This window comes from Podospora pseudocomata (genome assembly GCF_035222375.1).
Source record: "Podospora pseudocomata strain CBS 415.72m chromosome 1 map unlocalized CBS415.72m_1, whole genome shotgun sequence".
NCBI classification, from domain to species: Eukaryota; Fungi; Ascomycota; class Sordariomycetes; order Sordariales; family Podosporaceae; genus Podospora; species Podospora pseudocomata.
The window spans coordinates 2,703,120-2,726,876 of NW_026946363.1; the positions used below are offsets into that span (position 1 = coordinate 2,703,120).

Genomic DNA, 23,757 nt, shown 5'->3' on the forward strand with positions numbered 1-23,757 from the left:
TCGTCCTGTCGCCTTCGAACTGGTTTCGCAGGCTCTCATCTCGTCCATCAACTCACCACCCGTTGTATTCACCCGTCAACCTTTTTCATCAAACTGCTGTACATCGATTTACATAATCGACTTAACATTTCATTGTATATCGCCCTCACTCTCACCTTTTCTTGCAAGCAACAACACCATCGACTCCCACCTCTGACCACAAAATGCCCCTCGGCATCCAACGCCTCAACGCCAAGAAATCCCAACCCAACGACCGCATCATCTTCATCAAGCCCATCCCCGGGCCCCATGAAGCTATCGCTCAGGATTTCCTCGAGCGAATAGCTGCGCAATGCGGTGAGTTCCCCATCCCTTCCCGCCAGAAGAATCTCTTAACTTCAATCCCATCCTCTCAACTCAACGCACGCCCTCCAATCCTCACACTATCTAACAACCCCCCTTTCTATTAGTCCCCATAATGCGCCAACACCACCTCTCGGTCACCTCTTTAGAAGAATTCCCCCCCAACCGTGAATTCGTCGGCCGCAACTTCAACGCCGGCGAGGTAATCCAGCTAGTCCTCAAATCCCATTCGGGTCGTTGGCTCCCCTTCAACTATGTTCAAATGGTCATGATGCATGAGCTCGCCCACAACAAGCAGATGAATCATTCCAAGGCTTTCTGGCAGGTTCGCAACCAGTTTGCTGATGAGCTGAGAGGGTTGTGGCAGAGGGGTTTCACGGGGGAGGGGCTTTGGGGTAGGGGCGCGTTGTTGAGTACGGGGGAGTGGGAGAGGAATGCGGTTGGGGAAGGGGAGGAGTTGCCGGAGCATTTGTGTGGTGGGACGTATCGGAGTAGGAGGGGGGGAAGGAAGAGGAAGGTGAAGGTTGATTGGAGGGAGCAGAGGGAGAGGAGGATACTCAAGAAGTTTGGGGCGGGAGGTGAGAAGCTTGGGGAGGATGAGGCGGTGAAAAAGGAGTTGGAAAAGGGGAAGAAGGTGAAGGGGAAGCCGAGGGTGGCAGGGAGTGGGAGAGGGAGGGAGTTGAGGGCTGCGGCTGCTTTGGCGAGGTTGGAACAGGGGAGGAAGGGGGAGGGGAAGGTGAAGAAAGAGGAGGAGGAGGAGGAGGAGACGGATAGTGGGGATGAATATGAGGAGGATGTGAGCCAGGGTCCGGATGCGGTTGACTTTGATGGGAAGAAATTGCTTGACGGGAAAGGGCAGGGGATGGTGAAGGTTTGCGACGACGAGAATCTCAATGATCAGGATGCGCAGGATGAACTGCGGGAGTTGCAGAGTTTTGGGAGGATCAATAAAGAGCCTGGAACTGGGTCGTTGATTCTCAACTCGGTCAAACCGACACCGATAAAGCCAGACACCTCATCAGAAAAGAGACCACCAGTACCAAAACCGCCGCCACCGAAACCGAAAGTCCAGGCACAGTCGCCAAATATCAAACTATTACACCCGAAAGCAGAGCAATCTCAGCCTCTTAAACTGAAAACACCAGCGCCATTACCCACTACTGCCACAACTAAACCGACCACGTGCCCAACTTGCTCCTTTGACAACGAGCCAATATCCGCCATTTGCGCTATATGCAGCAATGTCCTTAACCCAGCGAGGGTTTCCGACTCTTGGGCATGTACCAGCACGACGTGTACCGGGACAAAGTATCGCAATGCGGACAACGTTGGAATTTGCGGAGTGTGTGGAGCTCGCAAGCCACAGGCTATATTGGCGGATCAAGCTTAAATCGCCCTTGCGTACCGGGACAGTAAACAAAGGGAGTGACAACGGCGGGGCAACCACCGGAACAGGGATCCTGGTTTTAGGGGGGGGTTATGTATGTATATGCCCATGTCAGGATCAAGGGAAGAAAAAGACCCCATCCTACGTCTATAATCTGATTTACCTTTTACGACAAGACCAGACTGTTGAATAGCTCTCTTTACGTCATTTCCTTGCCATCCATCCTATCAGTTCATACCTCTTGTTGACCACTCACTCCCCATTCTTGACCCCCATCTTTCCTATACAGTTCCCATATCCATAACCCCCCCCCTTTTCCTCCACCCAATATCACCATTTCTACATACATCTTCAACACTTCAAACCCTTCCCCCAGTGCGAATAGCCATAGCACACTATACCTGGGCACTGTCCCAACGCCAAACACAGCCACACCAGTTTCACCACCACCCACAGATAGCTGTCGAAATTACTATCCAAACTTTCCCCTTTTTAAGTTGGCAGAGAATTTTCTTCTTCACTCCATGTGACCCATAGACCGCATGGATAGCAAAAAGAGTAAAGAAAAAAACTTAAACCTCTCCACATCACCTGTTGTATATCGTGCCTCAACCGTGAAACCATTTACCATCCTGTGACATTCAACACCCTCAAATCAAACCGAATGGCACACCACAAAATCATATCTCAAATGTGGTGGCCAACACCCGACCAGAAACAACCACCTCTTTCCCCCTCGACTCTTCTTCCATCTTGAGTTAGACATGTCACATCACCATCACCATCACCGTCACCAAGCCAATCGCAAACATCTTTTTGGCCGCCGAAACCAGAAACATGCCTCTCTTTTAAAGAGAACCATTACGGAGCCCCCTATTCATCTTACCAGCGCCCCCTCTCTCTGCCTATTTACTCACCCTCCCTACAATACAGTCAAAGGCCTTAAAAGAAAAACAAGAAGCGTTTAAATTATCTTTAAAGGCCTATTAACTATGTTTTAACGCCTATTAATTATAAAAGATACTCAGGGGAGCTACCTCTTTGTCTTTTGGGGAGGGGGGGGGGGGTACCTTGGGTAAATAAACAGGGGGCTCACATAAAGGTTCTCTCCTCTTTTATCCTTGGGACTCTATTGCTCTATTGGGGACTCTGTAAGGTATCCAAACCTCTGGTAAGTCTTTCTGTCTATTCATCCTTCCCCGTTTTATCTACCCATTTCATGCCCATCTTTCTATCCTGGAAAAAAAAACAAAAAGAGAAACATCCTCAGAGTCCCGACCATTTCCCTCGCCATTTCCTTCCCTTCCACCTTTTTTTTGTGATTATTTCCGCTTCATTTTCTCTCCCCTTCTTGCACTCTCGAGTGTTGCTGACCACAATCTGTCGCCAGGCGTGCTCCTCCCAAAGATCCCTCCTTCGGCCGGCCATACTACTCTCCTCGGTGACCACCCATCCCCAGTATTATTTACCAAGACTTATCCCTTTTCGGGCTTTGTAATCGCCAAAGAAGCGCATACCAGATCCCAAGGCACTGAAACAAAACGAGAAAAACAAACAAAATACAAAATACCACACCTGTTACAACACCAATCAATAACATAAAAAGTACAACCCATATTCCACCCCGAAAACAAGAACAAAACATAAACGAAAAGCTAATGCCTATGATGCAGCGTAGAAAATGCTGTTCAAGGCTACCGCCGGCGGTATAGCGGGTATTGTCGTTAAAAACCAGAGTGTGAAATCATGGGTATCTCAAAGCCAACAAAGAACCCCAATCCAAGACCGAAAGAGAACCCGTCAAGGAGCTACAACTTCCTTTGAACAACCAACCCCCCCACCACAAAAGGATCAAGCGAAAAAACGCAAGAAAATGAAACCGCAAATCAAGTTTGGCCCGAAGCCCAACTCAAGGCAAGAGGCTACCCAAAGGCAAAATCGACGCGCCACTAGGGTTGACTATCCAGGGCGGCAAGATTGTCTATCATGGCCTGATCATACCCCTTCGACTTGTCATAATCGGCGAGCCACTCGTCCCAAGTGAGGTTCGACAGTTTATCGTCCTCGGTCCAGTGCTGCGAAGGCTGCTCAGGACCCAAGACACCCCTCTCGGGAAAATTCCCCAAGACAACCCTCTCATGAAAATGCCCCAAAGGCTGTCCTGGAAAGTGCTCGCAATGCGAGCAATAACCGCCGCTGTCACCACCATTAGTCGCAGCACGCAGACAGAGACAAAAGGGATGAGGGGTGGGCAAGAGATGGAAAAGCTCACCATTTCCAATCCGAATCTCGCCGGGTCTCCTGATCGAAGAAAGTAAGCAGCAGCTTCGTGGTGACAATACCGGTCCATCGATGTGCGTTGGTCCTCCACTCTTTCCAATCAAGTTCCAGATCTATATCATTCTCGGCATTCCAATTGAGGGTTCTGTCGAGATGGGAAATGATTCTTGTCCACTCTTGCTCTTCCAACAACTCTTTGGTCTTGGGAGTTGTAGCCGCCTTGACGATCTTGTGACCTTCACTGGACAACGACCGAATCATAACCCGGACTGCCCAGTTCTCATGGATACCATCGTTGGCATCATCATCAAATTGTCCGCATCGGGCCTCGAGGTCGGTCATTTCGAACCTTGTTTCGCAGATATAGAGCCGCATGAAACAGCGGGCGCAGAACAGATTTGTACGCTCGTGGTAGGGGACAGTCTTGTCGGCAGCCTCAAGGTGCCGTTGCACAAAGAGAGAGTTGCAGCGCTTGCATGCCTTGTAGTTCCCTTCTGGGCGGTTCGACTGGCTATTGAGAAGAGACTGGCCATTGTTCGTCTGCCCATGCTCACGCCTGCTCTTCTTGTTGGGGACTGGAGAGTCACCATTGCCGACCGCAGCAGAAATCGACTGACCAGTCAGAGGAGACGAGTCGCTACTCATCGACTGGCTCTTTCGCTTGATCGATTCCCGGCTCTCGCGTTCCGGGTTGCTGGGATGAATGTCGGCCTGGTCGCACGGTTGTGAGTTCATGGAAAGCAAAGCAAACGGACGGAAGGGGAAAATCGCGAAAGAACCTACTGGGTTTCCAACAATGATCGTGTCACCAACGGCATTGCTAGAAGGTCGTCTGGCTTGAGGGACGCGAGGTTGCAACATGGGTCGAAGACGAGACGGTTCGACTGTACTAGGGGCAGAAACCGCTGCATGTCTGGTGGGAATCGAAGTAAATGGAGACATCATTCCTGTCGGGGAGTTGGTAAACCGTGGAGGCCATTCCGACGGTCGGCGTGTCGTCATGGCTACCAAGGGGGGATTAGGTTTAGGGGCGGCTGCGGTCGGATTTGTTGAGAAGGGTGTTGGTGAAGAGCTGGCCTGGGTCGGACGCCCGCTTCTTGATGAAGAAAATCCTCTCGCTGGAAATATCTTTTTCTTGCTGGAATGTCCAGTAGAATGTTCGAGTCGCGACCAACTTGGGTTCTTCGAACACGGGTGTGGTTGAGGCGTCTTAGGCAAACATCGAAGCCGCACGCCTCGCCGACGATAGCGTGGAAGTAATTGATGCTTGTGTGGAGCGAGGAAGGGGAAGGAAGAGGGAGAGGGGGGGAGGAGAGAGGAGAGAGGGGAGGGGGAGGGAGAGGGGAGAGGGGAGAGGGGAGAGGGAGAGGGAGAGGGGAGAGGGAGAGGGGAGAGGAGAGGGAGAGGGAGAGGGAGAGGGAGAAGGGAGGAGGAAAAAGACGGATGGTAATGGGGACGGTTATAATGTTAACGAAAATAAAAAACGGGGGGATACACTGGGGAGGCAAGATACGTTTAACAGTGGCCCTACGCACTGTAAAACGACCAAAGATGGCGAAGGTTGCTCTGGGGAAAGAAGCAAACAGTGCTCCACGGTGACAATAGTAGCCAAACTACGGATATGGTGAAAATGCTACTGGACAATGGAAACGAGTGGATGGGAGTTGGTGGTGGTGAAGGCGATGGCGGAGGGGGGGTTGCTCTCGGGCCCAACGACAGGCATACTAGGTGGAGGTGGAAGGTAATCCAAGAGAGGGCGAGTCTACCCAGATCTAATTACTGAGTGGAAACGGACAACTTGACGATAACCTTAAAACCATTTTGTTATGCCGCTTTATGTATGGGTTATGCCTGCCTCGGTAAATGTCTCCTCAACCTGAGTTGGACGAACCACCGTAACACAGTTCAAGACGATTGTTCATGTGAGTATTGTCCTGGTGTGAATGCTGTGCATCTTTTGTTGTCTCTACTTGGTGAATATAGTTACGGTGACTGGTTGAAGGTAACTTCACATCTATCCCGGAACAGAACCCCAACCCCATGTAATCTTGTAAGATCAAGCCTCAGCATCACCCACAAATCAGCCAGACCCCTTCCTCCGTATCCCAAGCCCGTTGTTGGGAGAACCACCCAATGTTCTAGACATGTGAAAGACGAGGTGGACTTGAATTTATTTCTATAAACGTCCGCGATTTATACATCATACATATTCATACAACCGGCTCCCCACTAGTGACTTCCTGCCCCCCAACTGCCCACCAAAGCCATGGCCTTCTCTCCGCCATCAGCCAGCCTCTCGTCCTTCAAAACATCAGAGAGGCAAGTCCATGGGTCACGACCGCCGCCCCACTTGAGGAGGCTCTCCTTAAGCCTCTCCCCGTTTTGTCTATCTAGCGCCAAGCCGTTTGCGCCACCGGAAAACACCACGTCCCAAACCCGTTGGGCCAGCACCTTGTCGAACAGATAGCTGTAGTAAGTGCTTCCGTACCCAGACAAATGCCCAAAAAAGCCTTGCCATCTTGTGTCCTCTGGATCAGGCTGCATGCTGCTGAGCTCTCTCTGAATCTGGTGGAATATCTTGGTAGAGTCAAACCCAGGTCGATTAGCTTCAGCTGAGTGAAGCCTTTGGTCCAGCATTGCCATGATAATCTGGTTTTCAGTGTCCAGACCCTCGAACCTCCGCGCCTGGTGGAGCTTTTGAGTGACCAGCTTGTAAGGAAGCGGCTCGTTCGTCTGGTAATGCCGAGCAAATAACGCCAGCACGGCCGGGTCGGCGGCAAAGAACTCCATCAATGTCGATGGCAGCTCTGCCAGGTCTGTAGCGCACCTGGTGCCAGACACATTCTGGAACGAGGTACGAGCTAGGATCGAGTGTATGGCGTGGCCCATCTCATGAAAGAGCGTTTCCAACTCGTAAAAGTTCAGGAGAGCAGACTGGTCCCTGGCGGCCTGGGGAAAGTCGCAGACGAGGGCGATGGTGGGAAGCTGCATCACGGCCTTTCCACGCTTGGAGTACATCATCCCGTCGTTCGCCGCCTGCTCCGGGCTCGGGAAAGACTGAGCATCTGGATCGTGTTTGCTCTCAAGCCAGATCTCGTCCACCTCCTCTGCCGAGATCTCGCGTGAGCAGCGGAGCGTAAAGTGAGCTGGGTTGGGCGACTTGTCTGGCCGGTAGAAAAGATCACAGTATAACACAGCCACCACACCATCTGTATCAGACACGACATCAAGGCGGCGCACATCCGGATGCCATGTCTCTCCCGGCAATGTTTGCGTTGGCACAAATCTGATGCCGTACAGTTGAGTGAAAAGCCTGGAGAGGCCCTGCATGACGACGCCGACAGAAAAGTAGGCCGAGAGGTCATCCGACCGCGTCGGCGCCCTCTCTGATCTTCGAAGAGCCTCCTGGTAGTAGTCCTTATCCCAAGGGTAAACCTCCTCAGACTTGCCTGTCTCCCTCTCCTTCAACATTCTGAGCTCGGCCAATTCTGTTTTGGCTTTGTGGCCGTTGCTATGTGCCAGGGCACGGAGAAATTGGTCCACCGCCTCTGGGCTTTTGGCCATCATGCGATCACGAAGAGCCAGATGGCCATAACTCTCAAAGCCTGAGAGATCGGCGAGCTCGCCTCTCAACTTGACCATATGCTCGAGCATAGCTACCGAGCGGGTAGATGCTGTACGAGAAGCGTGATAGAGAGCACGCCTGACCTCAGGATCCTTGACCGTCCGCAACGCCAAAGTGGCTTTTGAACCCAGTGTCTCCAAGGTGGTCTGGCCAAACCGAGTGGCCGATCTGACCTCTACCGGGTCCATGCCCATAAGCTTGCTGCTCGGCACAGTAATCTCGGGGTACTCTGGCTTCATCCCCTGGATGAACCGAGACCCAACTGTGCTGATTTGCGACGACAACCACACGAAACGCTCCCGGTGCCTTTGGCTCAGGTTGACGGCAGACTTGGTGAAATCCAACCTCAACACCTCAGCAACAGCCTTTTCCTCTTCTGACCACACAGACGTAACATCGGGGTTCGACATGGCCTTGATCAGCTGATCGTATAAGCCAGTCATGGTGTTGAGCTCGTTCATGTACTGATATACCAAATCCCAAGCTTGGTCGGCGCTGCGCTGGGTGAGAAGCTCTGGGTGTGTCACACGGACGAAATCGCACATATCGAGAACTCGACAAAGGATATCGCTCAACCTGTCAAGTTGGCGAACAACTCCTCGATATTCCTCCACCGTCTTTGCCGACAGCACCTTGTCGACGGTGGCCCGCGCTCTCTTCAAGCTCACCTGGGCGAAGGTGAGGAACCCACTAGGTGTCCTCAGATACTGATTCCTAAACAGACCGACCGGTTTGTTTATGTACGGCGGTGCCGAAAACTCCTTCCAATGCGTCGACGAATCGAAAATATCGCGGAGCAAAAGGTCGTCATGCCGTTCATAACCCTTGGGCGGGGTGTGAATGAAGGCAGACACTGGGCCCAAAGCATCTACCGAGAGCCATCTTCGTTGCGTGTGGGACAAACAACAGCTGGAACATATTGGTCGCCTCAGCCGGGTCGACCGTAAAAGTTGGGACTGTATCGATTTCAACATGGCTGCGATTGTCAAGGGGGGCTCGAGAGCTTTGTCCCTAGCTCGGCATTGGTGTAAACGAGTGGAGGGGTGCTGGCAAAGTTGATGAACTCAACCGCGCCCAGTCACCGCTGGGCTACCTAGAGCCGGACGCCACCTATGTCGATAACCTCCTTCTGCCCTCCCCAATGTGATCCAGTTATTTTCGAAACCTCGCGAGCAGGCACACGAGCAGTTGCAGGGGTTTGTCGTCTGTCAAGGTGGGATGGCAGAGTCGCCCAAAAAAATGGCAAGTCAAAATTCCGAGTACGGTGGTATTGGTTTGCCTCTGTCTAACCTTATATGAAAAGGGTTAGGGCTGTGGCAGTGGTGGCAGCTGCGCTTGTTTGGCTGCGGCTATAGTGTGAGGCTTTGAGCGGACTTTGCTATATGACTGGCAACTCGGACCACCCCCCACATCTATAAGCCAGGTCACTTAACTGCTCACCTAACTGAGCCAAAGCTGATTTAGACTATTAGGCTTAATTGGGCAGCTTATCCAGATTTTTGGACTTTAAGCATAAAGTTCACCACAAAAGCCATGCTTTTAAATTAAATGTACGATACTACTATATTATTATTTAAAAACTAGTATGCGTGGGAGCCTTTACTACTACTAGAAAAGCCTACTATATTTGTTTATACTTTAATTGAGTATGGCGCCGTTAAGTTGTAAGTGATTGAGTAAAGTTGTGTACGCGCCCAACTAATTTATATAGTTCGATTAGCTGTTTAATTGATCAAATTAATTGCCGGGCCTTAGCTGGGAGGCCTGTGCGGCCTTCAAAGGTGGTCCGAGTTGCCAGTCATCTAGTAGACTCCCTTGGTTGACAATGCCAAGGCCACTCTTTGTAGGGCCAAAAGGGTTCTGAGACAGTGACGAACAAATACCACCGTACCGAGATCCCGGAAATAGCCGCACCCGCATCTGATCCCAGCCAGCATTGCAACTTCCAGGTTCCCAAATCCCGGTCGTTTTGAACTTTGTAGCTCTCAACCACAGACGACGCCTGCTCCCCGGGCAACAATCTTTTACCAGCCCTCCTTTTTCCTCTTCCTCTTCGTCGCAAGGGAAAATCCAATTGGGTCAAGACCATGGCCGCCAGACTGCTGTTTCAACGGGTAAGTCTTTTGTCCCGGATGCAGCTACCTATCCATCCCGCCTTGCACCTAGCGTCATATATACATCTATCTACAAATCGCTAACATGTCTCTCCTCTCCAGCGAGCCGCGCCATTGACGGCCGCCGTCCTCGTCGGCAGCATCGCCTTCTCTCCCTCCCTCGCCCATGCCGAAGCCCCCAACGGTCGTCAGTTTGTACGTCAAGCACCTCTCTACCAAACCATACCATCACCCCACTAACACACGCCCCAGCCCAGAAAACCCATCTACGACGACGACCTCGACGACCCCCTCCCCACCTCCAAAACCCTCCCCGCTCCCCCCAAGCCAGCAGCAGCCGAGCCAACAACACCCTCCACCTCCCTCATCACCCTCCCCACCACCTCCGAACCAGCCGTCATCAAAAAAGAAACCCCCACCGACCTCCTCGCCCAGCGAATCCGCTCCGCCCGCCTCTACCTCTACCACCATTCCTGCAGCCTCGAAGACGCAGTCAACTCCTCCCTCTCCCGCGCCTTCGACCTCGAGCAATCTTTTACTTCCACCATCTCCGGCCTCGCCCCCGACCGTGCCTCAGGAGAAAAGCTAATGCCCGGAGCCATCTATGTCCTCGTAGCTGGAATGGCAGGCAGCATTGTCGCCCGCAACAGAAACGTCCTCCTCCGCACGGCGACGCCCCTGGCGTTGGGCATCACCGCCGCTTGGACCGTCCTCCCCGTCACGATGACAAACGTCTCGGAGCTGCTGTGGTATTACGAGAAGAAGGTACCTGCGGTGGCGGAGGCGCATCTGCAGGTTAGGGAGGGGGTGGAGAAGGGTGTTTACATGGCAAAGGTGCATGCCGAGCTGGCGCAAAGGAAGATTGAGGAGGGGGTTAGGGAGGTTAGGGAGGGGTTGGAGGAGTGGGTTAGGAAGGGGAAATAAATGAAAAGGAGGATGGTTGTGTGCTGTGAGGTAGACAAAAAATGGGGTTGGGAAAAAGTGATATGTGTACCTAGCCTGGGAGAAGGGGTAGCAGAGGCGGTAGCGGAATTATCCCTCTTGTATCAATACGTAGAAAGCTTGCCATTTTTTTAAAAGTCAGAAAAGGCTTGGGGGTAGAATTATACTGTTTCTCTTTTGAATTGTGAGAAATTGACTCTCAACTCTTATTTGCGGTATGTTCATGTAAGTGGTGTGGTCTATTATGTACAATTCTCATCTAACTAATATATCCCGTTTCTACAGTGCTGTATCCTTGTATACACCCATTTTTGCTACCCAAAACCCTCAAATCCCCTTGACGTTATTCCCCCCTGTTCCAAAACTCCCATAAAACCTCAACGCCCGCTCATAAGTCCACATGGTCACCGCGCTCGCCGGCGCAGCCTTGACCAAGCTCACCGTCAACCCCCTATACAACCCCCTCAACCCCTCCCGCGCTACAATCTCCCTCATCGTACCAAATGTCCCGTGGGTATACTCTGGTATATTCTTATGCACATACCCCCCCCTCGTCGGGCCCTGCACCTGTATTCTCTTTCTCACCAAATCCAACGGAAACGTCCCTGTTTTGGCAGTAACAGAAGCTATCGTCCCTGCCAATGCCCCGCCTGAACTGAAGGGAAGCTCCAGCTTTGACAATTTGGGACGGAGGGTCTCGTACACGGCGAAGAACGTCCCCATAAAGGGGATGATCTGTCCCAGGGCGGGGGCTAACCCCCGGAAGAAACCTTTGTACCCCTCCTGGTGATGGATCTGTCTGATGGCGGGGAGGAAGCCCTTGTAGATTTTGTCATTGCCCTGGGCGGCGAAGCGGGTTCGTAGGAGGTCGAGGGGGTAGGTGGCTGTTGTGCCTGTTGCTCCGGCTGCCGCGCCGGAGATGAAGGATTCTGCTGATGGGGGGAGGGTAGACTCGCCGAGGGTGGAGTGGAGGAGGAGAGTGGTTTGGCGGTAGGTGGTGAACTGGACGGCGAAGTAGCAGAGGTACAGGAGTTCGGCGGGGAGGTTTCCTTTCCAGAGGCCGGTGAGGCCTTCAGACCGAAAAATGGAGAGGAGGGTGGGGAGGGTGCCTTTGTAGATAGGGGAGCCGTGGAGGTTGCGGGTGGAGAGGGGGTCGGAGAGAGAGTGGGTTTGGAGTTGGAGACGGATTTTGACTACGTCTAGGGGGGCTATGACGAAGCTATTCAGAGACATGGGGTTAGGGTGGGTTGGGGGGGGTAGAAAAAGGGGTGGAGGAGGTGAGGAGCATACCGAGAGACTACACCGGCTGTGGCGCCGGCGGCGGTGACTTGGAGGCGGGTGCCTTCATCTTTGAGGCGGTCGCCTGGTTTGGCTGACATTCATTCAGTGGGGGGTGACGAAGGTGTCGTCGTTGAAGATATGACGAGCCAAAGAGAGATGACGACGCAGGGATGGTTGATATGCAGGCGCACGCACTGGGACAACAAGCTTTTTGCGCCTCTTTATTTTGGTCCGTCCAGTGTCTGTGGGTGATCTTCAAGGAAGGTAATGGGAAGCTCAATCAAGCTGCAGCTGTAGCTTTGGGCAAAAAAGCAATATGCGTTGCTAGAGCCTTCCAGAGCGATTGCGTGTTCAAAAATGGAAAAAGTGCACTGAAGACAGCTCGGTAAGTTGCGTGTATGCTTGGAAATGCAGCTACATGAATCTCATGTCCTCATACGCCAGGGGCGCGGCTTATCGCGATTGATGGTGGTGTTGTGTATTTTTGGACCTCAAATCTGAAGATATCAAAAGCAGTGACGACATTGCTGTCAGTTGACAGGGGGCTATAACTTTTTTTCTTCTCCTGGTTGAGGGAGCGCACGGAACAAGCCGTCGCCTAGATCTCTTGACCACCTAAACCACGAGTATTGTGTATCACCCCGATCTGCAGTGTGAGCACACGCGGATGGACAACGACCGACTGACGAGCGCAGCGATTGATGAGATATTCAGAAGAAGAGCAAAGATCCATGGGGATCCGAGAACAGATGCATTGCATAAAGCAGAAAGAGGCGTCTTATCTGCATCCGACATCCCGAATCCACCTCGCTCAAGCATCGGCAGCCTTTTCACCGCGAGCCGGGGCAGTGTCGAGAGCTCTCTCTCACAGGCAGGCACCTTCCCCGCGACCACTGGGCTCCGCCGTCATTGCAGCACGGGGTGCAATAAGTCGAGCTCTGATTGGTTCCATCCGCCCGAATCGCAGCTTAGCGGCGGGACCCACCTCAACTTGGCTGAAATGCCCTGAACTCTCAGCGGGTCAGCGGCCACACGGAAGGGCTCTGTTACATCAGAGTCGAGATGCACGCCTTAACACGCCGTTCCTCCGTTCCCGTGTGAGGTTCGAGTGGGGTTCTGGACCCTCATGTTGAGGTTCCTCCTCGTCGTGAAACCTACAGGCCACGGCAACTTCGGCCGATTTCACCCAGATATCAAGACGTCGTCCCCCTCCTGCGCTATCGCTAGCCACAGGAGAATCTGTCCTCTCTGCATCTCTCTGCGTCTCTCTGCATCTCTCGTCTCGCCGTGTTGCTCATCCACCACCCAAACATTCATCTGCATGACGAGTTAGCGGCATGTGATCTTGTTTTACACCTGCCCTGCGTATGAGACATTCTGGCACGGCCCCTGGAGCCTTCATATAGACGACCTGCTTCTTCCATCTTCTTGCTTTTTTATACAATATCAGCTCAGTCCTACTCAGATCCGCTACTATCCACCTACCTACCCCCCCTTAACACTTCTCTCACTTCCTCCAACAAACAACCACATCAATTACGCATCAGGATGACTTCACAACAAATCTCGCCGCCAGACTTTGGCAGACTTGTAACACCCCTCCTCTCGGCTCTCCCGGGCGCCTCCGTCTCAACTCAGCCACCCAGCACCGTCCTCCCACTCCTCTCCCCCATCCTCAGACAGCGGGTGAAGCTCATGTCAGAAGCCAGCCAAGAACCATGGATCAGACTGTTGACATATGATACCGCCAAGGTGTCCAAGTTGACCAGCATTGCGCAGAGCGGCAGTTTGGAACCGCACCCAGTATCCGGCGAGATCGAGCTGGACTGGGACTACAATGTGGAGATCAGATATAAGAGGATAGACGAGGAGACTCTGCAGGCACTTGTCGTTCTCAAAGACTTTGATCTGTTTGTTCGGCTGGTGTACTGCATAAACGATGCCGATGGTGAGGGGGGACCCAACGGATGGCGAACTGGCGAAGTTGGCACAGCCAGCAGCCCCTCACCACTGACCGAGTTTGGCGGCTTCCAGAGCGTCTCGGAAGCTGAGGCGGCATTCCAGGCGACCAAGGCGGGAGGAAACAGGCAGCCCAGCACCAACGGTATCCGGGGAGTGGCGGTAGCTATGAACACCACCGTTCAAGAAGAAGAGGACGATGACGATGACTACTGGGCTCGCTATGACGCAACACCCGCCAGAACCCCAGCCATGAAGCAATCCCCCGCTCCGCAATCCATGCGTCCGGAGCAACCGGAAATCCAGCGTACGCAATCGGCCGAAGACGCATATTACGCCCAGTACGATGATGTCCAGCCCGCCATGGACCCTCATGATCCCGACGAGGAGGTTGAGCAAGTTGAGGCGCCCCCACCACTGGGCATAAGCAGACCGGCTGGCTCCCGTGACTGCGGTGGACTCAACGAGATGACCGGATCGTGGACATTGGAGCCACCAAAATCACCTTCCGTCCGCTCAACCCGGTCGCAGGAGGATGAAGAGAGGACGGCAAACCTCCTTCATCCTCGTCCTGCCTCCAGCGCCAGCTCCAACGGGTCATTGACAGTTGCCAAACTGGAAGAGAGCGCAGAGCGTCGCGAGCAGAGTGAGTTTGGTGTTAAGCAGCACATCTCCAGGAGTATCAGGAGTTTGTTTCTACTCTCACGGTCGGCGGGGATTGACAGCGAGGAATTCGAACGGATGGTCAAGACTGAGATGGATGTGTTGAGCATGGTGGAGGATGATATCTGAAGTTGCTCACCAGGGACTTGTACATATATGACTGATGGAGTTTTTTGGCATATTTGTTTCTGCGTGGGATTTTTTCATGTCTGGCATCGGTGTTTAGAGAATGGGTTTTGGTGTTGGGGGAGTTCCGTTTTCATGAATCGTTCATCCCCTTGGATGAGGGGGGGTTGGTTTGGTTGAGTTGCATCAAGGCATTTTCCTTGTTGACTAATTTGGTCTTTGAGGGTTTGTGTGCTTCGATGGGTAAATGTGTTGTCAGAGTTATGGGCATTATGGTTCATTTACGAAGATATCAGAAATAGTTTTGCGAATGAAACACTTTCAAAGACGAGCTAAAGAGAGAGTTGGTGTGAGTGTGTTGTTGGTTCTTCAAACGCTTGGCTCGACCAGGGCTGTTAGGGTGCTCTGACTGCCTTGACTTACAACCTCCAAGGGGAGAGAAGGTATGCATGCTCGAGTTGAACTTCCCAAAGACATTCATCACACATGAGAAAACGAAATCCTCTCTTCATTGAAGAAGAGATCTGCCTCATCAAAGTCCCCGACAACACAACTGAGAAACCCACCCCATGCAACCAAGGGTTAGGGTTGGCTACTCATAAAGCTTAAACCCTGCAAAGCTGCCTAGCCAATCAGGCAAAAGCCGCTCCGTGCCGGGCGGGCAATTCAGAAAAAAGTTCCCAAGTTGAGTGTGAGGCTCGATTGACAAGCGTTGGCCCATTGGCGATAGCGACAAGGGACGAACGACAGTCCGACAACCTGCCTCCACACACCACACACACACACATTCACCATGCTGCGTCCAAGGTTAAGGATACCGCGGGCCTCCTCGCCCTTTGCCCTCCCCGCCTCCCGTTCGTCAACCGCTGGCCAGCTCCTGCCCCTCGCCTACAGGTCATCATACCACACCGTTCCCGTGCTGGAGAATATCCCAGAGAAGGAATCCGAAGATGGGCAGAAATACAGGTCAATCGACGGGTTCCTGTCCCCTATGGCTTTCACGACCGCCTGGGATTACTACCAGACCCATGTGTTGTCCAACTTGAACCGTCTCTGTGCTGGTACGTTTTCTTTTAACTGCCCCAGGTGGGGGAAGGATTATAGCTGATTTTGGTGGTGGGAATAGAAACCAACAACGACAGCCTCCTCCTCAAAGACGTCGTCCTCGCCACGGCCCGCGACCCGGCCCAAGCAGCTACTTTTAACTATGCCTCGGCGGCGCACAACAACCACTTCTTCTTCAAGTGCCTGTCCCCTACCGAGACAAAAGCCGAGGACATGCCAGCCCAGCTGAAGGACGCTCTCGTCAAGTCATTTGGCTCGCTCGACGCGCTCAAGGAGCTGATGATCAACACGGCCACTTCCATGTTTGGTCCCGGGTTTGTCTGGCTCGTGCGGAGCGACAGGCCCAAAGACCCGCACCAGTTCCGGGTTTTGACGACTTACTTGTCTGGCTCGCCTTACCCGGCCGCGCACTGGCGGAAGCAGAGCTTGAACACTGCTACGGATGTTGGGGAGTCGAGCGAGAGGGGGATTCAGGCGGGGAAGCAGTATTTGGAGAATAGCGCTCGGGGTGCGGGGTGGAACGCGAGCGCGTATAAGAAGGATGATTTTGCGCCCGGGGGGGTGCTTCTGGAGCCGGTGCTGTGCTTGAACACGTGGGAGCATGCGTGGTTGTTTGAGTATGGGTTTGGGGGGTCGCCGAAGAGTGTGTTGGATAAGGTCAAGGGGGGGCAGGCGGGGGTGGCAGAGAATCAGAAGAGTGGGAAGGAGGTTTATGCGGAGAGGTGGTGGGATTTTGTGAATTGGAATGTGGTGGATAGGTTGGCTTTTCCGGGGGGAACGAAGATATAGATGGATGGGATGGGGGGAAACCTGCCCCTAGGGATGGGAGAAAAGGGGAGTTGGGGGGGGGAGGGAATTTGTTGTGTATAATATGATGGATGGGGCTGATGATATCATGTCAAGCCCTGGTAGAGAAAAATAGGGGAGAAAGGGGGGTGGTGGATTTGTACAAATATTTAAAAACAATAGAATCTGTGTACAGTGGTTAGTGTGTCTTGAGAACATGTGGTTGGTGTGCCTTTGAAAGCATACAGCTGGGTCTTTTAAGGATGATGAACATTCCTCGGCGGTATCTCGAGTGCTGGCCCTTTGATGCTTAGAATGCTGACAACTCATCTACTCGACAAGACTTTCCTTTTTAACCAAACAAAGGTTGGCACCTTCCTTCTTTCTGGCAGTCACTGCCTACCAGAATCACACGTGAAACTAGAATTGTGCGGCTGCCTGTCCTCGTTCTTGCAGTTCAAAGGCACGAGGAAGGTGCACCTGGCCAGAGAGGAACGTCATGTAGGTACCAGACCACAAGCTCCAATCTTCCTCCTGCAACCCATTGCCAGACCGTTCAACCACAGCTTTTAACTACGGTACCGTCCACATCCATTTCATCCACATTCGTTACAGCAGCATTTCACACACACCACACACACAACTGTTAGCCTGAACAAGCCATACGCTTCACCAGCACCACTTAGCCTGATCCGCCATCAGCCAATCCCCGGAAACTCAAGCCACCGTTGGGTTGCTGTGCTTGTGACCCTAGGTGAGCAAAAGAAGGCTGATGGATAGTTCACGCCTAACGGAAAGCTAAACCTTGTGCTGTCAAACCAGAGATTTATCAGTACCAAAGACACACAAAAACACAAAAAGACAACGAGGCTGACACCGGGCCAAATCCAACATCGCCACGGCTTTACGCGTACTTTCATTATCCCCTAACGCGTAGGAACCATGTCTTCCACCACCTCAAGCTTGTCCGATTCAGCCGGGCCCAAGCCAAGGCCACCATCCCCAGATCCCAGAGGTTCGTCTAGTCCTCCTCCGGTGAATCACGTCAACGATTAGAGGACGGAGAAGATGTTTCGCCAGGACATGTGCCGGGCGGTGGGGCTGTTGTCGGAATACAAGGCCCTTTGCAGGCAGGTGAAGGAGATGAGTTCGGAAAGACTGAAGGAGGGTTGGGCTTTGTCGGCGGAGACGAGATTGGGGTTGAATTGTTGTTTGCCTTATTTGACTGGGACGGGGCAGCATGAGGATTATGTCAAGTGGGGGAGGGAGTTGAGGCATGCGATGGCTGCGTTGGAGAATTGGATTTCGTTGGTGGAGTGGGAGGTTGATCGGGAGAAGTACAGGGTTGAGGAGGGGGGGTTGGTGAGGAATTTGGATAGTTGGGAAGTGAGAGATGGGAAGGGGAAGGGGGAGGTTAATGGAGGGGGTGTTGGGGGGGTGAGTGAGGGAGATGTGAGTGAAGGAGAGGCGAGCGTGGGAGGGCCAGAACGGCTTGTTTCCCTTCGTTCCATTCACTTGCCCAACCTGGTGTGGCAGGGCGAGGTTCTTACTCGTTGTCTCCAAAGGTCGGGGATGTGCAGCGTTATGCGAGTGGATACTGAATACTCTGGCAACAGAGAGCAGTCAGCAGAGTAATTCGACTCTAAATTTTAAGTGTGGGGGTTTTACTAAAGAGGGGGAGTGAGGGTCTTGTGGAGGTGATTGACATCGGGAGGTGGTGTTTAAGCGGAAATACATACCTTGTGTATGGTCTAAAGGGGGATGCTGGCTAAAGTCATGAACAAAATCCAACAAGCGTATCTTTGTTATTCCAGAAGCTAGAAATTGTATACAGTGCGGAGAAAAACAAGCTGATAGAGCAAAATCCAGAAGTCCCTCTAAGAGAGGCCGTCACTGATAGTTGATAGATCTGTGAGACTCCAAGCCATCCTCTGGGGCTTCCCAGAGAACCACCTGCCGGGACGGTTTTTTAATATATACCTAAGACCCTCTAAAAGGTGGAACTTGATGGCTATCACACCTTGCGTATCTGTTTTGCGTGATCCAAGACAGTTGGGGGGACCTTGGCCCGCGAGTAGGAGAGAGTTTTGGGTGCCTGACCAGGTGCCTGCGCGTTTGCCAATCGAGCACAACGTGTGTATCAAGGGGATTGAACGCGTGACGACGGAGTCGAACGCACCTTCCAACAGAGTCGAATGTACCTCTAAGTGCTCACGGAATCGAATGCTAAAAATAGAAAACAAACAAGCAAACCTACTCCTCTTCTGTTTTTGTCTCCATCCACTTTATATCGCGAGCATACCATCCACAATGATGATGAAGAACAATTGAGGAATTTTCGAGAGAACCCCATCGGAAACAGCCTTGATGGCTTCCGTGGGATGTACACTCTCTCACCAAACTCAACAAACTCGACAAACAAACTTCAAGTATGATCATCGCAACTTCGACGCCCTGTGTTTTGCTAACCGTCATACAGATGATGATGTCAAAAACAATGTCCGGAAGGGGTTGACCTTCGGGCGGAATGCATGGTTACCACCAAATCGGGTACACCGGCGCCTCATCCTTTCCAAGTATGGGATTTCTATCGAATACGGAGCATCTTCAAAGCTGGCATGTACCGCCTGGCCGACTGTATTTAAGGGCACGAACAGTTGCGGAAGAAAGCCGGCATCCTTCACCGAGATATATCTCTGGGTAATCTCAAGGTGAGCAAGGAAGATGATCGCGGGTTTTTGATCGACTTGGATCACGCCGTCAAGGAGGTACATCTTCAAGGCTCCGAGCGAATGGTTGGCATACTGACTTTTATGGCCAACGGGGCACTCGAGGGTAAGCGGCACTGGTTCATGCACGACCTTGAGTCATTCTTTTGGGTGTTGTTCTGGATTCGCATCCACCACGGAGGAATGGGCGAAGATTTAAGCCACGATCTCCGGGATCTCTACAAGTGGTGGCACTACGAGAGCGCGAGCTGGGTGGCAAACGTCAAGCTTGGACTTGTGGCCTTGGAGGAGAGGTTTACGAGAAAAGTCAACGAGCAAATCGGGCCACGCCATGCTTCGCTTGCCCCGGCGCTAAATGAGCTGCAACAAGTGGTATTTTTTGAAGACGAAGAACAGAGATTGTTGCGGGGCCGGGAAGACGAGAACCTCTATGCGTTGATGAAGGAGATTCTGAGGCGGGATAGGGGGGATGTTATTATCGAGGACGCTGCAAAGGATGGTGAAAAGGTTTTGGTTAGATGATGGTTAGGAGGTTTTTGAGATGGTTAGGATATCTGTGAGGATAGCCAATTGGCCTGTCAAGATAGTCGAAGGGGTTTTCAGATGTGAGGATATGTTGATGTAAACTTTTGAGGCCTTGTTCTTTGGAATAAGGGCGAAAGATAGTGATTAGACCTTACGTCCACTTGATAACCTTTTAAAGATAGTTGGCGGGTCTTTAATGTGAATTATCGGCCTTCAAGAGACACTCGGTAGAGGTGTCTTCCACCCTCTAAAGCCTTGAGTTCACATAGAGTGCCTATTATCTGGTGGACGAAGAGAGATGACTCTACATACTAGCACATAAACCATGCCGGATAGAAAGTTGAGAGGCCTTCTGATATCTGTCATGGGCCTTGTATTGGTCACTGCTTGGCGATGGCTAGCAGTATTACACAAGGGCCGGAGATGTGCGTCCGCCAAATATGTCGTCACCTCTTAGCCAAGAGGGGTCTATTGTGTTGGATAGATTGGGTATAGATGGACCAGCCAAACTCGTGTGATTTGTTGGCTAACCATCCCCCGGACCCCGGAGAGCGGCGAAAATATAACCAGATGTGGAATTAGCCGTTCGTTGAACTCTTCCGTAATGACAACGACTACCCTATTTTTGATGCTGTTCCGTGACTGCATGATTGTTTAGACGAGGGTCGGTACCAAGAGTTAGACCAAGAGTGGTGGTCATGGTATTATTTGGCCTTTGGAATCAAGTTCCGCAATGAGGAATCAATTGTGCTGTCAAGATACCAAGATGTTTTCTTTGGAAGGTGACCAGTAGCTTGAAACACGTTGGCGATGGCTGCCAAGAAACGGGTAGCCGCCTGCCAGACCGTTTGCTGCACGGTTGAAGGGTTGCTATTGGTGCAGCGCCGTGCAGTTGCCCCACCCACTCCCTTTTTGGAACTGGGATACGATCTGCGATCTCTCCCTTGGGCATCCAGTGATTGCCGCTGCACGTTTTCCTTGGCTTGACTTGGACTTTTCTTGACTAGGCTTTTGGGGATGGGACAGTTGGGGGGGGGGAGAGTGTTGGCCAGTCGAGGAGAGACGGTGACAAACTCGGTGATATTGGGTGCCCAATCAAGAAGAAAGCCCGCGCTATAGTCAAGTAATGACACAAGTCCGACTGTTCATCCCTCAGTCTTGGAGGCTGAGATCACCAGTCGATCAGATCCCTAATTCCGAAGGGTAAGGAAAACGAAAAAAAAAAAAAAAAAGAAGGCAGATTTCCAGGGGTTAGACGCACCCGCGTGGCTGGAAAGTAGAAACAAATAGAGAGGGAAACACAATGGGAGGGAGGGCCTATCACGGAGGTTCGCATGCAGGCCGCAGACGACCTGAGCCATGCGGGAGGATGGGCCGCAGCACCCAACACCTCACCACCACCACCAGGCAATGAACATTCTTCACATTCGGACTTGATATGAAATGCAAAGAGTTTATTTACAGTTACAAGACAGGGAAGGCAAGCCCATGACTGCGGCCGCTTTTTTTCTTGGGTGCTGAGGTGGCTATCAAACATATTTTGAGAGGAACGACAACCACTTACATGATGGGAAGGTGTGGGACTAGGGTCGTTACCATCGCGCTTGCCTGCATTTCTTGTGCTTTTGTCTTCACCAGTCGGACCCTTCAGCCTGGGCCACCTGTCTCCGCCTCCTCCGCCGCCGGTTGTGTTTTTCTGTAGGTCGGTATCCATGTATCTCTTTTTTTTCTCGAGGTTGTACCAATGGGGGCCGGGTGGTTGTCAACCACGCCTCTCCGAGCCTCCTCCCCTGTTCATTTCCCCAAGATGCAGGTAGGTGTGACTTTGCCTTTGTAGCTGCTGACTGCTGCTGCTGCTCTTGTCGCCATTGATAAATATAAATCACATTGTCCGCTTGCCCTTGCTCTTCCTCTTCTTTTGCTCTTTCCCGTTTACCGACTTGCTCTTGTGTTTCCGTTTTTCTTTTCGTTCCGTCTCATCAAGAGCTTGGGTGTTCCCAATATACACAAAGAACTTGCGTCATATTCTTTGGTTTTTCCCAATTTCCCGCCTTATTAATAAAACAAGCACGCACACTCGACCTTGTGTGTGTGTGACGAGAGTCTTGCTTGTTCGTCCGACATTACCCTTGCTTGGCTAGCTACCAGACCTTTTATCATTCCTCGTGCTCCCCTTGGAGAAAGGGTATAAAGTAGCCTTTTGTTCCGCGCCCCCTGCGTAACACACCACCCTCGGTTACCTTTCCTACAACACCTACAACACACCACAACAATGCGTGTCTCGAACAATTTCTCCCTTGTCCTCCTCGCTGCCGGCGTGACAGCCCAGTCGGTCGAGCCTGAGACAGGCGTATGTTCTCCCTATTCCGAACCAATTGACCTCGAATAACATCACTGACTGGTATCGTGTAGAAACTCGGCGATGCCACCATCGTAAGCAACAACCCCGTCGGGGTCGTGTACAAGGCCGTCCTGCCGGCGGAGGCTTGGTTCAAGCCGGCGTATCCAGATGGGGGGAATATCGAGGGGGAGGTCACTGCTGTGGCTGCCGAGTCGGGGGAGGGAGTGGTGTATACATACAAGCTCTCCAACCTGCCCAAGGAGGGCGGGCCGTTCCGTATGTCTTTTCTTTTTCGTTACCCCCCCGCCCCATATGGCATCGTTGTTAACACTTATGATGTAGCCTACCACCTCCACGTCGCCCCTGTCCCCGCCGACGGGAACTGCACCGTCACGCTCGCCCACTTGGATCCGTTTATCCGTGGGGAAAACACGTCTTGCAACCCGTTTGCTCCGCAGACGTGCCAGGTTGGGGATTTGAGCGGCAAGTTTGGGGAGATCAGACCTGAGGAGGATGGGACGTGGGAGACGACGTATACGGACTTGTACTCGTCGACGCTTGAGGGGTTGGGAAGTTTCTTTGGGAACAGGAGCATCGTGTTTCATTATCCTAACAAGACTAGGATTAGCTGTGCCAACTTCGAGAAGGTGGAAGGGGGGGTGAGCAGCAGTGTGACGGTGCTGCCGACGGTGACGGGTAATGGGAGTTATACTATTCTGCCTACGGGGGGTGTGAGCACTACTACCGGAGGGGGGCCGAGCACCACGAGTGATGCGGGGGCTGGGACGGAGACGACCACGTCGCCTCCTTTGAGTGGAGCTGCTGGGTTGAGGGGGAGTGCGATTGGGGCGTTGGTTGTGGGGGCGGTGGTTATGTTTATGTTGTAAGGGGGGTTAAAGTGATGGAGGGTGGGAGGATTGAGGCGTTGGGGGGCGTATTAAATTGGTTTTTCTTTTCTTGCTTGAGATTCTTTGGTAGATGAAAGCTAGGTTTATTGTGTTGCTTTGGGCATGGTTAATTTGGGAGGGAATGAAGGACTATGATAGGGTAATGTTTATAGCTGAATGCAATGGTCTTGATATGTTGATGGGAGAGATGGGGCTGTGACTTGGTAATGGTGGTGATTGCAACTCAGAGGGGCTCTCGATCGAGTAGTGCCTTGAAAAGTATGTTGAAACTGGAATTGGAAACTGAAATCCAAGTGACGGTGATAATGTGTCATTGTTATGGTCATTTCGGACCGTAATAAGAGTGTCGTGGTGTGTTGTTGCTGCATGGTGGTGGTCATGATGATTGTGATTTTGTCTTTTGCCAGAGGTCAAAGGGGGTCAGTTACTGTGGGGAGAAGGTTTGTTTTCAATGTCTGGAATATCGAGAGCTGATAATGCTAGAAAAGTGATGTGCTATGAGTATGATGGGGAGTGTGTTGGGACTTGAGCAGCGTCTTTCTGCTCTCTTCGGTCATCGAGGCAATGCGTTGGTACAGCCGGGGAGTACAGGGACATGTTTCTCACCTAGCTACCTAAATTACCTAGGTAATAACCAAGCTATCTAGTTGCTTCAGAGAGGAGGGATTCGAAGGAATAGGTGTG

General features: G+C 52.1%; 8 protein-coding genes across 8 annotated transcripts; 6 read left to right on the forward strand and 2 right to left on the reverse strand.

Annotated features, from left to right (window-relative positions):
* Positions 1-34: 34 nt before the first annotated feature.
* Positions 35-5,290, forward strand: QC762_110570 (uncharacterized protein). Its single transcript, XM_062885479.1, has 3 exons — positions 35-336; positions 450-3,334; positions 3,403-5,290. Exons 1-2 carry the CDS (start codon positions 204-206, stop codon positions 1,730-1,732), a joined length of 1,416 nt encoding a protein of 471 aa, XP_062748445.1. The 5' UTR covers positions 35-203; the 3' UTR covers positions 1,733-3,334; positions 3,403-5,290.
* OCT1 (Mitochondrial intermediate peptidase) lies at positions 2,839-8,608 on the reverse strand (the record flags this gene model as incomplete). The annotated part of the gene is made up of 3 exons (XM_062882877.1): positions 2,839-3,925; positions 4,002-4,720; positions 6,269-8,608. The coding sequence occupies 3 exons, from the start codon at positions 8,606-8,608 to the stop codon at positions 3,679-3,681; spliced, it is 3,306 nt and encodes a 1,101-aa protein (XP_062748446.1). The 3' UTR covers positions 2,839-3,678.
* Positions 8,609-9,481: 873 nt separating this feature from the next.
* QC762_110590 (uncharacterized protein) lies at positions 9,482-10,846 on the forward strand. Its single transcript, XM_062885480.1, has 3 exons — positions 9,482-9,748; positions 9,851-9,943; positions 10,001-10,846. Exons 1-3 carry the CDS (start codon positions 9,722-9,724, stop codon positions 10,670-10,672), a joined length of 792 nt encoding a protein of 263 aa, XP_062748447.1. The 5' UTR covers positions 9,482-9,721; the 3' UTR covers positions 10,673-10,846.
* On the reverse strand, positions 10,686-13,170 carry TPC1 (mitochondrial thiamine pyrophosphate transporter). Its single transcript, XM_062885481.1, has 2 exons — positions 11,981-13,170; positions 10,686-11,909 (listed from the first exon to the last, which is right to left on the reverse strand). Exons 1-2 carry the CDS (start codon positions 12,067-12,069, stop codon positions 11,018-11,020), a joined length of 981 nt encoding a protein of 326 aa, XP_062748448.1. The 5' UTR covers positions 12,070-13,170; the 3' UTR covers positions 10,686-11,017.
* Positions 13,171-13,519: 349 nt separating this feature from the next.
* On the forward strand, positions 13,520-14,722 carry QC762_110610 (uncharacterized protein; the record flags this gene model as incomplete). Its single annotated transcript, XM_062885482.1, has 1 exon — positions 13,520-14,722. The coding sequence occupies one exon, from the start codon at positions 13,520-13,522 to the stop codon at positions 14,720-14,722; it is 1,203 nt and encodes a 400-aa protein (XP_062748449.1).
* A 491-nt stretch (positions 14,723-15,213) lies between these two features.
* On the forward strand, positions 15,214-16,587 carry QC762_110620 (uncharacterized protein). Its single transcript, XM_062885483.1, has 2 exons — positions 15,214-15,780; positions 15,846-16,587. Exons 1-2 carry the CDS (start codon positions 15,513-15,515, stop codon positions 16,571-16,573), a joined length of 996 nt encoding a protein of 331 aa, XP_062748450.1. The 5' UTR covers positions 15,214-15,512; the 3' UTR covers positions 16,574-16,587.
* A 1,990-nt stretch (positions 16,588-18,577) lies between these two features.
* On the forward strand, positions 18,578-19,821 carry QC762_110625 (uncharacterized protein; the record flags this gene model as incomplete). The annotated part of the gene is made up of 4 exons (XM_062885484.1): positions 18,578-18,777; positions 18,807-18,946; positions 19,050-19,207; positions 19,228-19,821. The coding sequence occupies 4 exons, from the start codon at positions 18,578-18,580 to the stop codon at positions 19,819-19,821; spliced, it is 1,092 nt and encodes a 363-aa protein (XP_062748451.1).
* A 1,914-nt stretch (positions 19,822-21,735) lies between these two features.
* On the forward strand, positions 21,736-23,343 carry QC762_110630 (uncharacterized protein). Its single transcript, XM_062885485.1, has 3 exons — positions 21,736-22,174; positions 22,237-22,441; positions 22,508-23,343. Exons 1-3 carry the CDS (start codon positions 22,097-22,099, stop codon positions 23,050-23,052), a joined length of 828 nt encoding a protein of 275 aa, XP_062748452.1. The 5' UTR covers positions 21,736-22,096; the 3' UTR covers positions 23,053-23,343.
* Positions 23,344-23,757: the final 414 nt, after the last annotated feature.